The sequence below is a fragment of the Candidozyma pseudohaemuli genome (genome assembly GCF_003013735.1).
Source record: "Candidozyma pseudohaemuli strain B12108 chromosome Unknown scaffold00008, whole genome shotgun sequence".
Taxonomy (NCBI): domain Eukaryota; kingdom Fungi; phylum Ascomycota; class Pichiomycetes; order Serinales; family Metschnikowiaceae; genus Candidozyma; species Candidozyma pseudohaemuli.
In genome coordinates this window covers 495135-511642 of record NW_020194442.1, presented here as the reverse complement: position 1 = coordinate 511642, position 16508 = coordinate 495135, and the positions used below count along the sequence as shown (strand labels likewise).

General features: G+C 46.8%; 5 protein-coding genes across 5 annotated transcripts; 1 reads left to right on the top strand and 4 right to left on the bottom strand.

Annotated features, from left to right (window-relative positions):
• Window positions 1–110: 110 nt before the first annotated feature.
• SEC24 (COPII subunit) lies at window positions 111–5229 on the top strand (the record flags this gene model as incomplete). Its single annotated transcript, XM_024858754.1, has 2 exons — window positions 111–1563; window positions 2447–5229. The coding sequence occupies 2 exons, from the start codon at window positions 111–113 to the stop codon at window positions 5227–5229; spliced, it is 4236 nt and encodes a 1411-aa protein (XP_024713241.1).
• A 66-nt stretch (window positions 5230–5295) lies between these two features.
• Window positions 5296–8081, bottom strand: C7M61_003413 (Golgi transport complex subunit; the record flags this gene model as incomplete). The annotated part of the gene is made up of 2 exons (XM_024858753.1): window positions 5296–6458; window positions 6767–8081. The coding sequence occupies 2 exons, from the start codon at window positions 8079–8081 to the stop codon at window positions 5296–5298; spliced, it is 2478 nt and encodes an 825-aa protein (XP_024713240.1).
• Window positions 8082–8956: 875 nt separating this feature from the next.
• C7M61_003412 (uncharacterized protein) lies at window positions 8957–9634 on the bottom strand (the record flags this gene model as incomplete). The annotated part of the gene is made up of 1 exon (XM_024858752.1): window positions 8957–9634. One exon carries the CDS (start codon window positions 9632–9634, stop codon window positions 8957–8959), a length of 678 nt encoding a protein of 225 aa, XP_024713239.1.
• Window positions 9635–9720: 86 nt separating this feature from the next.
• On the bottom strand, window positions 9721–13305 carry C7M61_003411 (uncharacterized protein; the record flags this gene model as incomplete). Its single annotated transcript, XM_024858751.1, has 1 exon — window positions 9721–13305. One exon carries the CDS (start codon window positions 13303–13305, stop codon window positions 9721–9723), a length of 3585 nt encoding a protein of 1194 aa, XP_024713238.1.
• Window positions 13306–13919: 614 nt separating this feature from the next.
• On the bottom strand, window positions 13920–14858 carry CPP1 (tyrosine/serine/threonine protein phosphatase; the record flags this gene model as incomplete). The annotated part of the gene is made up of 1 exon (XM_024858750.1): window positions 13920–14858. The coding sequence occupies one exon, from the start codon at window positions 14856–14858 to the stop codon at window positions 13920–13922; it is 939 nt and encodes a 312-aa protein (XP_024713237.1).
• Between the last annotated feature and the right edge of the window lie 1650 nt (window positions 14859–16508).

The following is a 16508-nucleotide window of genomic DNA, read 5'->3' as shown; positions in this document are numbered from 1 at the left end:
ATATTATTACTGCAAAGCAAAGATGGCAAAAGTGCAAGTCACAAGCATCTAATGGTATGCGCCTATATATTTCAGCAAGGGCGCCCGTCCTTTGACTCTATTGAGCAGTCATGAGCGGTCCACTCGATCCTTTCACACGTTGCACCTACGAACACTTGACCATGGCAGAGCATGAGCTCAAGAAAATGTCTACGGGCGAGTTAGAGAAGGCGTTGAAGATAGTTTGCCGTGGAAGCAAAGCCGTCGTTAAGATGTCAAAGTCAGAAGATGAAGCCAACTTCTTGATTCATGGAACCCCACAGGAAATGAAGAGGGCTAGAAACCTTATACGAACACACTTTGAACGTGAACGTCCCGTTACCACACTTACGTTTGAAATCCCCACGAGAAGACGTAGCGCAGTAGTGGGGCCGAAAGGGAGAACAGTGAGGTCCATCAAAAGAAAGCACAATGTGGAAATCACAATTGCTCGCAAGCGCTTTCGAGAGTATTCTTCATACCATATCCCTGAGAAAATATTCTTTCGTGATAATTTGCTGCTGGTAGATGGCATTGACTTTGCCCCTACAGTACAAGTGAACGTGAAAGGCTACAAGACAGATTGTTGGGGTGCGAAAGACCTGATCTCGAGGATAGTGTTGCTAGAGGTTGAGAATTGGTGGCACTTTTCAGACGAACTTTATGTTTACAAAGCGAGAGAAAAGGTTAAAGAGTCTCTTGGGGGTTCGATACGTCTTGGTTATTATCGTGGATGTTACAGCAAAGTAGGAGTGCAAGGCGACAGAGATTCAGTTTCTGAGGCGATGAAAATCCTCCGCTCGTATGCGAGCCTCTTTTGTGATTCGGTGATTGTTCCGTATGTATTTGGCGCCGAGGACTTTGAGAGCTGTGTCCAGAATGTCGAAATGCTCTCCACTCACAACAATGTAACTGAGAGGAGGATCTTTATCAAGGGTCATGAAACAGATGTGATCCTGGCTAAAAAAAATATTCTTGAACGTGTTGCTACGTATTTTTCTCAGAGATTGGTGTTGGCAGACCTTCATGGTGGAAATATTGAGCATGTTAGAATGTTATTGTCGCTCGATGATGTAAAGTCCGAATTCCTCCACTTGTGTTTAAGAAATAAAGTTATAGGAAGATTGCCAACTCGAAGATTGAAGGACGTGGAGTTCATCGAGGTTTTTGGTCCTAAATACCCCGAGGTGGCACTAGTGGTCCGTGAATTACAGAGTATGCTAGAAAGGATGAAGCCAAGTGACTTTTACGTCTGCTCGGATGAAAAGCTTGTCTGGAAGTTACAAGTAAGGGATCTTTATAAAGGGATTCCAGATACGATGAGGGCTTCCGTGGTACATGGTACCTTGCTACTCTATGGGAAGCATTTATCAAGTGGACATGCATCCCAGTTGCCTTCAAATACTGAGCGTGAAAAGGCTTTTGAGTCGTTGAGGCAGTGGGCAGGTGCTAGGTCAAAAGTTGTTCTAGATGTGCCATCAAAATATAAAGCACTCCTCGAACTCGGGTTTGTCCAGATGACCATTCATGATAAACCTTTTGAATGTAAAATGTTTTTCAGTCGCGACGGAGTGAGGTATTGTAAGGACAAAATACTTTTGTTTGGCATAAATGAAAGGGTCGAAAAAAATGTTGCTTTCGTGAAACTGATTTTGCAGAGCGAGGAGCAGGGGGTATGCACCGAAGTTATAGAAGTACCGTCTCTGGTGGGGCCTCGTATTAGCTGTGATTTCCGGTTCAATGCTCGTTTTTTATTTGGTGTAAAGCCACACATTGTCAGGAAAGATGGTTTACCCAACAGACCCCTCCTGTTGACGAGTGCCTCGGACGTATCTCTTGTCACTCTCAAAGGTAATAGGATCTTGGTTGATGCTTACAAAAAACACATTGTTGACACTTTTGGTCGCCACATGTGATTTCTGAGATGAATTACTTGGATCAAAGATAAAGAAGTTGGAAGAGGCGTTTCTTTAGACAGAGCTTACATAATCTCAATTGAGAACGGTATCGAGAGCACATGGTTAGTAGGGAGTCATTGGTTAGACAGCACGAAACATCAACAGCAATTCAAATTTGTGCTCTCCTCTTTTTCATTATTTCCTCATCTGAATCTACATTTTCCAATCTTACAAGTCGATAAAACGACTAACTGTACCTGAGCACACTGCGAAGTACCAATGATGAGTGCACCAACGTTACCTGAGCAAAATTTACCGGTCAATGAATTCCACACTAATTTCAACAGCTCAAGTCAACAGCATAAATTCAGCAACCAGTGAACCTCCAAATCAAAATCTTCCGGGGCACTGTTTATAGTAGTCCTGCACAGTGGACGTCCAACATCAACTAATCTCGTCGCACTTTGACCACGTCTCAAAACTTTTACGACACCCTCTTTCTCGGCGTAATACTATGTCAAGAAGAAGAGCATACCCACAGCCCCAGTATGCTGTTCAGCAGCCGTCAGCCCAACCATCGTACGGCGGCTACGGTGTGGACCAGGCTACGCAGGGCTTCCAGAATATGAACATTCAACAAAACCAGCAACAACAGGCCCAATTCCCCGCCAATGGCAACGGCCAAGCCTACCCAGCTCAGCAAACACCCGGTTATGGCTACCAGGCTGACCCGTACGCGCAGCCACAGGCGCAGCAACCCCAACAGGCTCAGTATCAGGCTCCAGCACAAAATCAATACCAGAACCAGTACCAAAACAACTACGGCGGTGCCGATCCTTACGGCCAACAGCCTCAATCGCTGTACTACGGCGGTGCTGCTCCTACGGTGGGCGCAGGTGCTGCGGGCACCTTGCCATTGAACCAGTTGTACACGACGGACTTATCGAAAGAGTTGCCTCCTTCCATCTCTGACTTGACGTTGCCCCCACCTCCTTTGATCGTGCCCCCAAGCTCCACGATTGTCCCTGGATCTGAGACTGCGAACGCGTCGTCTGATTATCTCCGCTCAACTTTGAACGTGATTCCTGTGAACTCGTCCCTTTTGAAGAAATCCAAGTTGCCCTTGGCACTTGTGGTTCGTCCTTACACAGCCTTGCATGAGTCTGTCGAGCAGGCGCCGGTCACCCGTGATACTATCATCTCGCGTTGTCGTCGTTGTAGAGGTTATATCAATCCGTTCGTCTCGTGGACCGAGGGCGGCAAGAGATGGAGATGTAACTTTTGTGGCTTACAAAATGATGTTCCCGCGGCTTTCGACTACGATGAGTTGACTCAAAAGTCTCTCAACAGATACGATCGTGTTGAGTTGAACAACTCGTGTGTGGAATTCATCGCTCCCAAAGAGTACATGGCCAGAGCCCCTCAGCCTGTTGTCTACACGTTCATTATCGATGTTTCTGCTGATGCTGTGGCTTCTGGTATGACGTCTACCGTTGCCAGAACCATTTTGGAAAGTTTGGACCGTATCCCAAACACGCATAAGACTGCTCGTGTCGCTATTCTCGGTGTGGACTCCAACTTGCACTTCTTCCGTTTCCGCGAGGGATTGGACGAGGCCCCAGAGATGTTGATTGTCTCTGATCTTGACGAGCCATTTTTGCCATCTCCAGAAGGCTTGTTGATTAATTTGGATGAGAATAGGAAAGCCCTCGAGAAATTGTTGATGGAATTCCCATCGTATTTCGAGGGCACCGCCAACCCTCATTTTGCCTTGGGACCTGCCTTGAGATCTGGCCACAGGCTTACAAGCAATATTGGTGGTAAATTGGTCGTTTTCTCTGCAACATTGCCAAGTATTGGTGAGGGTAAATTGATGCCTAGAGATGAATCACAGTCTGGTAAACCAAAGGAAGCGCAGACGTTGTTGAATGCTGCTGACAAATTCTACAAGGCATTTGCAGTGGAGTGCAATTCCGCGCAAGTCTCTATCGATTTGTTTTTGACCGGAAACAAATATCAAGATGTGGCATCCTTGTCAAATTTGCCTCGCTTCACAGCTGGTCAAACTCACTTTTACCCATCATGGTCGTGCACGAAGGTGGAAGATGTTACCAAGTTGTCTAAGGAAATTAGCGAGCATTTGTCGATGGAAATTGCTTTGGAGGCTGTCTTGAGAGTTAGATGTTCCACCGGTTTCAGAATGAGTGGTTTCTTTGGTAACTTTTTCAACAGATCTTCAGACTTATGCTCATTCCCATCCTTCCCTAGAGACCAGAGTTACGTTATCGAGGTGTCTATCGAAGAGACAATCACAAAGCCTGTCGTTTATTTCCAGGCTGCGGTTCTACATACCACTTGCTTCGGTGAGAGGAGAGTTAGAGTCATTAATTTGGCTGTCCCAACCTCGAACAAGTTGGATGACATCTACGCTTCTGCTGATCAGCTTGCCATCACCAGCTACTTGACTCACAGGGCAATCGAGAAGGCATTGTCAAGCTCTTTGGGTGACGGTAGAGACTTCTTGTTTAGGTCGGTCGTTGACATATTGAATGTCTACAAAAAGGATTTGATTCCTGGCAACATGACTGGCTCTTCGCCTTTGCAAATCTCTACAAACTTGCGTATGTTGCCGCTTTTGCTCTTCGCCTTGACGAAGAACATGGGTTTTAGAGACGAGAGGCTTCCAGCAGACCATAGAGCCATCGCATTGAACAATTTGGGCTCTCTCCCTCTCAATCATTTGATCAAGACCATATACCCAACAGTTTACGCCTTGCATAGCATGCCAGACTCCTGTGGCTTGCCAGAAACATACATCGAAACTGACCCAGAGACCGGTGAGGAGCGCGAGATCATCTCGTCCGATATCATGATGCCAGAGCCTCAGAATGCTACCAAGACTAATTGGGAAAACTATGGATTGTACTTGGTGGATAACGGAAGTGAGCTTTTCTTGTGGGTGTCGGGAGATGTTGTGCCTGATCTTGTTGGTGACTTGTTCGGAACTAATAACTTATACGAGGTTGAGGCCGGTAAGACAGAGTTACCAGAGTTTTCATACGAGGAATCCGAGTTCAACTACAAGGTTAGACAGATCATCGGCAAGCTTAGAGAACAAAAGGATTCGATTGTGTGGAAGAGCTTGTACGTCATCATTGGCAGCGGCTCCAACGAGCCTATGGATATGGCTCAGGAGAGACTGTTGGTGGCCTTGCGTTTCTGGGTTTGGAGCAACTTGGTTGAGGACAAGTCCGCCACCTCCAAGGGCTACAGAGAGTTCCTCACTGATCTCAAAAGCAAAATCACTGCTTAAAGATGCATGTCGCGGAGCGATAAAGAATATAAATAAAATGCATGCTTGTAAACTCATTAGTCATTTCTATTTAGGAGCGTTGTCAATGATGACAATAGCGTCTAGCAAAAGGCGTGCTGTCTCGTTATCAAAAATCTTCTTCACAGCATTCGCCATATTGGGGTAGTTGTTAACGAGTGACTTGGCGATTGGACCTCCCCTTGCCATTGTCGTGGCAATGTTTCTTTTGAATTTTGTTACAAGCCTTTCCCAATACACGGTCTTAAGCGAGGCAGCCTGAAGATGTTCGACAAATTCAGTGTATAACAGATGGTCCTCTGATACACAAGCACGAAGTAAAGACTCGAGTGTGGTGGTAAATTGCAGAGCAAATCGTTTAGTATCCTCCAAAGCAGCGCCAAAGCTACGTGGAGATTGCAATGCTCTGGAAAGCTGTGTGGATGCAATTTGAACTGATTTCGAAAGGGCACCCTTATCCAATACCTGAAAAAGCTCCGCACTGTCCAAAATATGCAAGGCCATGATATTGCTTCGCAAAGAGTCGTTTGACTCCTTGAATGAGTTATGGTGTGCAATGTCGTTGGAGATCTTCTCAGAGAGCGAGCTCAAAAACTCGGTCGAGCGAGCCTGGAAGATGGCCCTGTACTCCTTCACAAACTTCAATGAAAAAACATCGCCAAAGTCTGGCAGGTTCAGGAGCAAGCGCCCCTTGTAGAAGCGGCCCATCAAACTATAGAGTTTGGCCATTCTCACAGAGTCAGACCCTGCGGCCTCGCAGTCTTGTAGTTGTTGGATGAACATAATGAGGAAGCTGGCCCCTCGAAGAAGCGTTGATGTGGTGTGGATTCTTTGAAGCGCTTCGTTGAGCTGGTTGGCTTCTTTGTATGGATCGACGATCTCACGCTGAATTCGAGCATACAGCTTCTTGACTCTCTCCACCAGCGGTGTCACCGACAGCTCCATGACGTTTTTCGTCAGTTCTATCTTCGTGAAGCTGGCAACGAGCTCCTCGGTATGTGTGCGTGCTATCTGCTCCATTCTAGATTCACACTCGTTGGCATCAAACTGTAGCTTTTTGATTGGTGTCGCCAAATCAAGCTCTGAGTCGTCGGCAACATTGGTGGCTAGTAGTAGGGAGGATGCAAACTTTGTAGGCTCAAAATTGTCCTCTAAAAAGGCCTCAAAGTCCTCAATGGCTTGAGCTGTCATGAAGACGTGGTTGTAAGTAGCTGGTGTTGATGCCAAGGTGTGCAGGAAAAACTCACTCTGTGGACCCCGAAGTTATCAGGTATCCCGATCGAATTTTCAAGACGGATTTCGAAATTTGAAATTAATTTGACTATTAAAGCCATAAATGTGATTTGAAGACCTCGGTCGTGCATTCAAGTGAAATGGTGAAATTCCTACGTTTCTAGCGTACTATTATGCGCTCTCAGATCAGGCGAGATAGAGAGGCCAATATATTGATATGTTTACAACAATCAATGGCCCAAAGCAATTTCTCATTCCTCCCAAAACAGCGTGGGCTTCTCGGCACCGTTGAAAGCAAGAAGATTATTGGAACCTTGTGGTAGCTTCGTAATTGTACCATATGTAGCAAATTCAAGAATCCTTTTCTTCACCTCCGAAGGCTCGGCTAGAGAGCTGAAAAACTCAGAATTCACGCCTGGCTGCAAAGAGAGGAAGTATGAAACGAGACCAGTGACGTGTGGTGCGGCCATAGAAGTTCCTGACATCTTAAAGGGGCTCGAAATAAGACCAACAGATTCAATATCCAGACCTGGAGCGTAAATGTCAACGCACTTACCAAAGTTTGAAAAGCTGGCTCTCACGTCATTGCTATCAATCGCACCCACTGTTATGGGCTTGCTAGCTCTTGCAGGCGAGGTCTTGCAAGCGTCGTCATCATCGTTTCCAGCGCCAACCACAACGTGCAACCCAGCATTGGAAGCAGCATTAACGGCATCGTCTATAGCGCTCGATGCGTAACCTCCGATAGACAAATTGATAGTGGAGCCTTTGAATCCCTTGACTGCCTGCCTCACCTTTCTCTTGTGATCCTGGACCACCCAGTCAAGCGCTGTTATGATATCGGAAACAAAAACCCCACCATAGAAGTTGGCCACCGAAACTGATACAATATGGACTTGCTTGGCTACTCCCCAAGTTTTGGAGCCAATAATACCACCGGCATGTGTACCATCACCTAACAAATCCTGGGAGTTATGAGGAAACGATATGGCCTTGCCATATGAGGCCCGGCCTTCAAAATCCTGGTCAAGTTTGAGCCCACTATCTATCAAATACGCAGTGACTCCCTCACCGCCTTTTGGATCGTGAATGTATGAGCTCAATCCAGGCACTTTTTCACGGGATGAAAGTCTTGAGATACCCCAGGTAGCCTTTTCCTGAGCACTAGTCTCTTGAAATTCAAACTGCCCATCTTGCTCAACGTACTTGACAGCGGGGTTTTCCCGAATTTGAAGCAACACCTCCTCGCTAAAATAGCCAATGTATCCAGCAAAGTGTAGATTTTTGAATAATTTGACTGCTTTATTGCTCTCTTCTTGCACTGGACCATTGATCTCTTTGATCCAGGCAGTGTGCGACGAATAATCATAGGCTGAGATCCCATCATTTAGCACAACGATAAACTTTCCTTGAATCGGGTTTTGCAGTTCAAATAAAGGTGCAAGTCCTGGATGCGTATCCGTCCCTGGTAACTCAATGGTGTTCTGTTCGTCAAGTCCAACATCCTTGAGAGGAGATTTGACTCCAATGTCTTCTAGCAACGGAAGCACGATACCAGCAGCGTAGAAAGCATAAATGGGGAGTTGAATAAAAAGCCGCATATCTTGATAAAAGACTCGAAATGCAGATAGGGTCCACTATATACTACGCGTACAGAATTGGTTTTCGTCATTGAAAACTGCAGTACAACGCAGTGTGCTCAAGCAGGCGGTTATTATTCAAGTCTAATTTTGCAAATGGCCGTTGCTATTTGACACAACTGTCCTCCGAATTTAAGGCTTCCGGATAGATAAGCCTGTGAATCGACAAAAGGAATCAGAAACGTGAATCTTCAAAACAGATTTTCCAGTAAATTCATGCAAATGGTCCCTTGTCCCGGGCACTTCCGCTAGGATGCCGCACGGTGAGGTGGGTGTTGTGCGCCATTGGAGATAACCCTGTTTTAGATAAGAGAGAACCAAAAAGCGATCAGCTTGGAAGCGACTCTTCGTCACTATTGACTGTCTGGGCTGATAAGAGTCGTCTTTCGCCGTAGCCCATCTATTCGACGGGAAAACATCCTACTTCTTGACATGATAAGCTTGATGCATCTCGGCTAACTGAAGCGCAATTATTGGTCCAACTTGTTTTTGAAGCTTCTCTGATGATGTACTCATTAGCATGTGGTTTTATATGCTTTCGTGTGCCCTGTGAATCTAAATCAGAGGATTCCTCTTCGTGAGACTTTGACAATGCCGGCCCATTCCTCGAATGCTGTAGGGCTTGCTCCAGCCCTCAGATCAAGTGACTCGGAGGTCTGACATCGGGGCTTTTCCGTAAAAGCATTCTGTGTAATGGAAACAGTATTCAACTTTCAGCAGTGCCGGACTCTGAGACTTGGAAGACGAAGCACACTATCAACCTGCAAGTTCTTGACAGCCCAAGAAGGCTTCACCACATTCAGCGCTTCTGAGTACCCTCCACTCAACGAAAAGGCTTACTCCGTTCTGTACTTTGGCTTAGGAGGAGCCTTCACATTGCTCTTTCCAGGAACCCACTTTTTGAACCGTTTCTTCTTTTCACGAGCTTCCTGTTCCTTTCGAAGCTTGCGGACCTCCTGCTCTCTGGCCTTCCTCCTCTCACGACATAAAATAGCACTTTCACGCTTCTTTTTTCCTGGTCTGCGCTTGCGGTTACGTTGTAGCTCTCTGGCTACGTCCTCGTTGTGCTGTCTGAGATTCACCACCTTGGGCGCATCTGGATCGGGAAATACAGTCTGTGACCATTCTATCACAAACGAGGCATCCACAGCGGCAAACTTTATCTGCTCCTTTTCCTCGGTGGTGTAAACCGCTCGGTAGTAGGACTCTGGTCTTTCATTATTGATCTCCTCCTCGTCCTCGTCCTCTCTCATAGTCACCGTCATGACCTCGGTGGATGGTGCTGAAAAAAGAGGAAAGGCGAATTCCTCGGGCTCGTCTGGAGGAGCTTCCAGAGGTTCTTGAACATCCTGTTTCTCTTCAACATCTATGAGCTCAAACTCCATGTCGGGCAATACCACGGGCTCGTGGTCACTTTCCGCCTCCAGATCATAAAGATCCCTTCGGTTGGTTCTGATGTTAGTACTAGATATACCTTTCAGGCTCTCGGTTTCGTACCTTTTCTGATCTACCATGGTGATGCTCTCCAACTACTGCGATGCGCATCGCTGATATACGTTTACTAATATACACGTCGTAACTCATTATGGTGTGGATGCAATCACCACAACGGCGTGTGTGCCGAACTGATGGTTTTGACCACATCCTGGCGAAGCTTCCATCTAGGCGGAACAAAGCCCGCTTTGGGGCTTACGCCATTTTCCAGACCACGGTGGAGGTGGACCGGTGCTGCCGTACTGGGGTTCGCTACCACAGGCAACAGAGCCAAGCTCACTCTTGTTTCTTTCTTGACTGACCAGACCTTCTCGTGAAGTCCTGCGTCGTTTGCTTTGACGTACTCAGATGCTGCCTCGTACGGTAAGAAAGAAAGCTGGAGTCCCACGAACTTTGCAAGTCCGTCTGCTTCAACTTGGTGGTTCTTGCCAACACCAACCATGGGGAAAAACAAGGGCCATACCTTGGTTTTCGCTTCTTGATCTAAAACTCTGACATCGCCGTCTTTTTTGCGGCACTGCTCATGCAAGTCAGATACTGGCTTGGCAAGAAGGAGGGAGATTTGCAAGTCAATCACAGCGCTGCCTCCCCCAACATCAAAGACGTAAAGAGGGCTGTACTTGAGGCGCTGGACTTCACCCACGTTCAGGCCAAAAATAAACTGCCTGAGGCCTATCGGGTACTTTTGCAAAATAAGATCAGTCTCAAGCTTTTTGCGCTTGACTTCCAAATCCTTCGCAAGTTTCTCTGCCTCTTGCGCTTTCTTTATCTCATCCTCCTTGGCTTTCAACTTTTCTTGTTTTTCAAGCTCCACTCTTCTTTCCTCGTCCTCCTTACGCTTCCGTTCCTTTTCCTTTTCGGCTTGCAAAAACATCTCTTTACGTGCCCGTTTCTTAGCTTGCACCTTCTCTTGCCAAATCTTGGCTTCTTCCAAAGCCTTCTGTTTCTGCTCTTCTTGTGCTTTAGTTGTAGGACCTGGTGATAAAGATGTGTTGCTAGCGGTTCGGTGAATCTTGGCCCGATGTTCCTCTGTCGCCTTCTCCTTCGGTTCTCCCGATGGTGATCCGAGAAGCGTTTTCTCAAGCTCCTTCGCTTCTTCTCCAGTAGCCTGAGTGTCCTCGATCGTAGCCTTCACTGCATCCTTTCTCTTCTTTATTCCTTTAGCGTCACTATCCTCCAGGTTTTTGCGCTTCTTGGAAGTAACTTCATTTTCCACTGGGGGCTTCGCTTTTGGCTTAACCTCACTTGTTTCGAAGGTGTGTCTCTGATGGTTCTCTGCCGATTCTTTCTTGACAAGCGATGGTTTACGCAAAGTTTTACCGTCAGGAGTGGGACTTGACGGAGGATGTTGTATGGACGGTTTCTCGCTTTCTCCAGACAAATGCTTTTCAATGAGGAACACTTCCCTTGGATCATGTTGCGCAGAGTGTTTTGCGATTTGAAGTGCGTTCAAGTTGTCTTTTTCTCTCGTAAGCAGAGGATCTGCTCCTCTTGTTAAAAGAAGTTTCACAACGTCATAGTTGCCCCTTCCAACGCTTGCTAATAGAATGGACACGCCAGCCTTATTCTTGGTATCGATGTCGAATGAACCAGGGTTGAGGCCGAGAAGAATGTCAACCAACTCAGTATGGCCATGACGAGCCGCAAGGATCAAAATATCGGGCTTCTTCAGCAATGAATACCCGTGAAGAATGAAATCCTCTGCAGCTGCTTCCTTGAGGCCTTGGGCCACATACTTGTAAATCGCAGACGACTTCTTTTTCGTCAAATTATTGAAATAGGTTTCATTGGGATCCTCGATAACTTTTCTTGGTGATTGTGAAATGGCCTTCAGCGACTGTTTTTTATCGGCTGCTGCACTGAGGAGGCTGATTACCTCGTCATAATTATCCTCTTCGGTCTGAAGATGGTAAAGCTTCGTCAAAGCCGAGAATCCATCGACATTTGTGATATTTGGATCAGCACCATGAGAAAGCAAGACTTTGACGGTCTCGACATGTTTGTTTTCCGACGCATCCATGAGAGGTGTTTCTGAATCGCCTGCCTCCAAAGCCTGCTTGTTGACGTCGGCACCCTTCTTGATAAGAAACTCCACAATTTTGGTATTGCCCGCCAATGCAGCCTCGTGCAAGCAGGTGAAACCGCCAAAGTCGCTCTCATTAGCATCCGCCCCTCTAGCAATGAGATTTTTCACTGCCTCAAGGTCTCCTTTTTTGCATGCTCGTTGTAGTAAGGAGCGCCCTGTGGAGTCTCTCTTCATCTTGTAGGAAGTTGATGGTTTGGACTCTTGTTTCAATTTTTGCCGTTCTTGAATTTCTTCCTTTTCTGATTCATCTGAGGAGTCGAAGCCTGACCGATTGGAGGACTTTCTTGAATCGTTGGAGCTTCGACGACTCAGACCCGGATGAGTCAAAGAAGGAGTAGTATGGCTATCCAAAGAGGTGACCTGCTCCTCCGTGGGCTTTTGAGAAGATGAAGGGCGGTATGAATTGTCGGCATCGTCATTACCTTCGTCGCTTTCTTCATCACTTTCATCTGAGTATATTATTTTGCGCTTGAGACGTCTGCGTTCCTCATCCACTCCACGTTTGCGGACCAACAGCTTGGCAACTTCAGTGGAGATAGGATCGTTCGTTATCACCGTCTCAGCCTCTGACTCCACCTCACTTTCAACGCTTCCTTCAATTTGACTTTTATGGTCAGTCTCGGGTTTCGTCTCCGCTCGGCTCACATCTTCGTCCCTCTTTGGGGTCTCTTTTTCTCGATGATCAGCCTCTTGATGATCGGAATTTTGCTTGGCTAACAAATCTGGCTTGTCAGGAACAGTCTGTTTGGAAACGGTGTCCTGCTGCTTGGAAGACTCCTGCTTTTCAACAGAATCCTTCTTTTCAAGCGTGAGCTTCTTCTCTGTCAGATCTGATCTTTCCAAGGAACCTTTCCTCTCAGGAAACTCCCGTTTCTCTAGAGAGGCCAGCTTCTCGGGAGCTTTCGCTTCGAACTTTGAGTTTTCTTTTGGTTTGATATCATCATGCTTCTTTGCACCCTCTGGCTCACTCTTTTTAGTATCTGCGGCCAGGCTCGCCTGAACTGGCTCTTCCTTGATATCATCATCAAAGAGATGAAGGAGCTTCTCGTCCTTGATCTCAGGCATGCGAGCTGATTTAACAAGTTGATTCACCTTGCTGTCACTTGTCAGAGAGCCCACTCGCGTTTCGAATTTGTCAGTGGGTACTCGAGGAGCAGGGTCGGAGTTACGGTGACTCGTTTCCTCGACACGATCTCGAGAGGCCAGGTCCTTCAGCTCAAATCTATCTCTGCCATCTTGAGACAGTCTTCTTTCTTCAGGCTTATACTCTGAGCGCTCTCTGGATCTATCATTTGGTCCTGGCTTTCGCTTGTCGTTCCATGGACGCAGAGGTTTGTTCTTGTTGCCCGGACGGTATTTGTCGTAGCTCTCTCTTTTCCTGTTTCCCTGATATCCAGGCTTTCGATAGTTGCCTCGGTAACCAAAATAATCGCGTTGGTCCTGGCGACGGTATGAATCATCTGAATGGCCAAAAGACGACGAAGGAGGACGAATGCCTCTGTCCCTCTCTCTATCACGAGATGCTGGTTTGGAGGAGCCTTGTCTTGGTCTTTCCCTATCTCGATCACGACCAGGAATGCGATTCCCTTGTGAATTGTAAGACATGGATAAGGAAGTGCTCAATAGTAAAGATCGCGGATTATTTTATCGATTAAGTTTTCAATTATTTACAAGAAAGATTGTGCGGTGTGGTGGATGAGTTGAGTTGAAGCCCATCATCAATATGCAGGATGTTCTGAATGTTTGCAGTATCTGGAGCTTTCGAGAGTTATTCAACAGCTGTTAAGATTACAAAGTATCACACATTATTGATACGAATAAAGGTCATTGCATTCACAGTCCCCAGAGGTTCAAACGGTCAAAGTACTGATTAATTCACGTGGTTCATATCACGTGCGCGACTGGCTGGTTTGGCTGCTATAGTGGTTTTCTGCTCCCAAGATTAACTGTGTACTTCAGCCGTATAAGTAGATCAAGGTTCAGAAAGAATGGTTCAGTAAAAAAAAAAAAAAAAAAAAAAAAAAACAGCAATCACAGACAGTAATTATGTTAAATTTTAGTCATTTTGGCAGTACTTTCATACCGCTTTATCTACCACGGCAACTAGAAACCTACGAGACTATCCCATTCTACAATCCATTCATCATTGTTTTCTATTGCAGTATCGTTTCTTCGTTCGTAAATGACGCATTTTTGAGTTGATTTGAAAGGCCACTCTATTATTCTGTGGTATCTTTGGCCTTCCTGAGGTCATCGAAGTCCATCAACTCAAAAATCAAGCTCATATTGGGACAAATACGTTCACATGCATCAACGTGGTGACCTTCACGAGCGATGCGCCAATTGCATGGCTCAGCGGTGTTGGCAGTGCCTGACTTCAAGAGTTCGTATGCTTCATTCACCAGAAGATCAAACTTCACCATGAAATACGCCACGACAACGCAAGCCGAGCGCAGCACACCACATTGGCAGTGAACAAGAATTCGGGACCCCGGCTTATCATAGCGGGCAATCGTGGACGTGATGTTAAGGAGCTCCTTCAGAATCAGGGACGTATGAGACCACGGCACATGAAGATAGGTGCGGTGCCCGTCTCTGTCGTCGTACTCAGCCAGCAAGTCGTCACAATCACGGGCCACATTAACCACAAGGTCATAGTCGTTGATGTCCACCGGGCGTTTGGAATTCTTTGGGTCCAGGTACAAGAATAACGTTGTATCTAATACTCTGGCAGGTCCATAGGGATATGCATCAAGATTGGATTGTTCCTGAAGCTCCTCGGGCGGAAGAAAGGGCTCTTTCGTAGCGGGCATGACTTTATCGTTGACATTGTCCACAAGACCTGCTTCGAGACCAAAGGGGCTCAGCAACGCAATATCAGGACTGCTTGGTGCAAAGTGAGGTGGAGAGTCCCCAAGGGAAAATTCGGACAGGGGCATCACAGGCAGCAGGCGTAGTGAGGCGACATTTGTTTTCTGCGGAGGTGGAGCTGGCGGTATCAAAGGTGTCAGGGCGACAACGGGAGTTATCAATGCAGAGGCCAGGCCTGGTGGAATCGACAATGCTGGAGGCTTCTTGAGCCCATTTCGCAGCGGCAGCTGTACAGGGTCGCTGACGGGTTGAGGCGGTGAGCTCAAATTGAGCAGAAGTTGTTTCATATTGATGTTTCGCAGGGTTGATAACAGGCTCGGTTTGCGAGAGTGCCGGGGTGAGTAGTTCATTGTAGAAGCGGGACCGAGTCTGGACCTTTCCGGGTCCAGATAGGCCATTTCGAAGGTGATGATTTTGAGCGATGTGGAACTGACGTTGCAGACCTGCAATCTAGCTTAGTAGCTTCCCAGCGGCGTGTAATCAAGTCAGAAGATTCAGGAAGCCGAAGGTGACGGTATCAAGATAGCCTGTTTCAAGCTGTTGACTCAAAGAAGTGGTGGTTTGGAAAGATAGAGGGCTGCACGGAATTTCAAGCCAGAATTGACAAGTACCACGACGTGACACGGGATCTTGGCGGATGTGACAGACGCAAACGTTTGGCTCTATGTGAAACCTCAAACGGTGCTTTGTTGACAATCACTTGATTGCTGGAGGTTCGACAACGGGAGAAAGTGGAAAAGACGTTCCTGGATCTGATCTATGATCTGCCTGTAACGGGTCGGTCTGTGGGGTATGGCGCGTTTTGCGTTGAATTAAGGGACACGTTCAAAGACCTCGAGGCGTGATAGGAATTATATAGCTTTTTCGACCAGCCGGCCGTGTTCTTGAGGCAGATCCAAGTGGGTGTGGATGAAGAAGATGGGTTAAAATTGCCAGGGCCCCGGCGCAGGAATAAGGCACGAAAAAAAAACCGGTGGTAGAGGCGTCTCAGGCAGGTGGTTAGGGGAACTCAAGGTGGTGCAACAAAAAAATTGGGAAACGTAGCCTTGTTAGGTAGTTTGTTTTGGTTTGGAAAAAAAGAGTTTCAAGTTTTTCCACCGATGTTTCGACGCCTGCGCTGACAAATCCGCTCCTCGTTCCCATGTTTCACACTGTGTAGCAGGCGGGAATGGCGCACCTGCCAAGGTCCAACCAGGGGTCCATGGTTAAATTTAGCAGGGCGGATCAAAGTCATGACTTTCCGTGCTGAGGGCTGTGATGGCGGCAAATTCTGCTTTTGTGGAATGATTGAATGGATAAAGGCGTATTTCGGGGTCTATTACGTCACTACGTGCCTCTGGTGGGTTGGTGAGTTTCATGAGAAAGTGTACTTTACAACGCAGGTCTAAGGACATGTAGGCATGGAGCAAGTGCATCTAGAGTTCCGTTGCATTAAGTGGCTCTAAGCCGTGATATGATTATGTAAGTGATTCTTGGCTGCTGCACTCGGCTCAGGCAGTACCCTACAGGCTTAGCAGGTCATCACCAGGTGAGTAATAGGAAGGGAAGTAGGATGAGTTTCGAGGCTTCAGTGGTAGCTGAACTATATTCTTTTGATCATATGTATTTGCGGGAACTGCGCGATGGTGGTACTAGGATACGTTTTCGGGACCTCTCGTGGGTAAGGGAGTTAGAGAATAGCGTTGATTAAGATGACCTTTAAAGCTTTTTACCTTTTTGCTGCTGTAATACCTGCCACTATGGTTATGAAATCCGCCTAGGCTCCTCCTCTGTGCCTTTTCCTGAACAGGTTTTTGGTGCAATAGACATTGTGGTGCGTTTTGGTGAAGCATTATGGTGACGGCTCATCGGCATCTATAGTCAATTGTTAGCGAATCTACAGCTGCTGTGAAGCCAGTAATATAGCTCAATATTTATGAATGAGTTTTGTGTGGGAT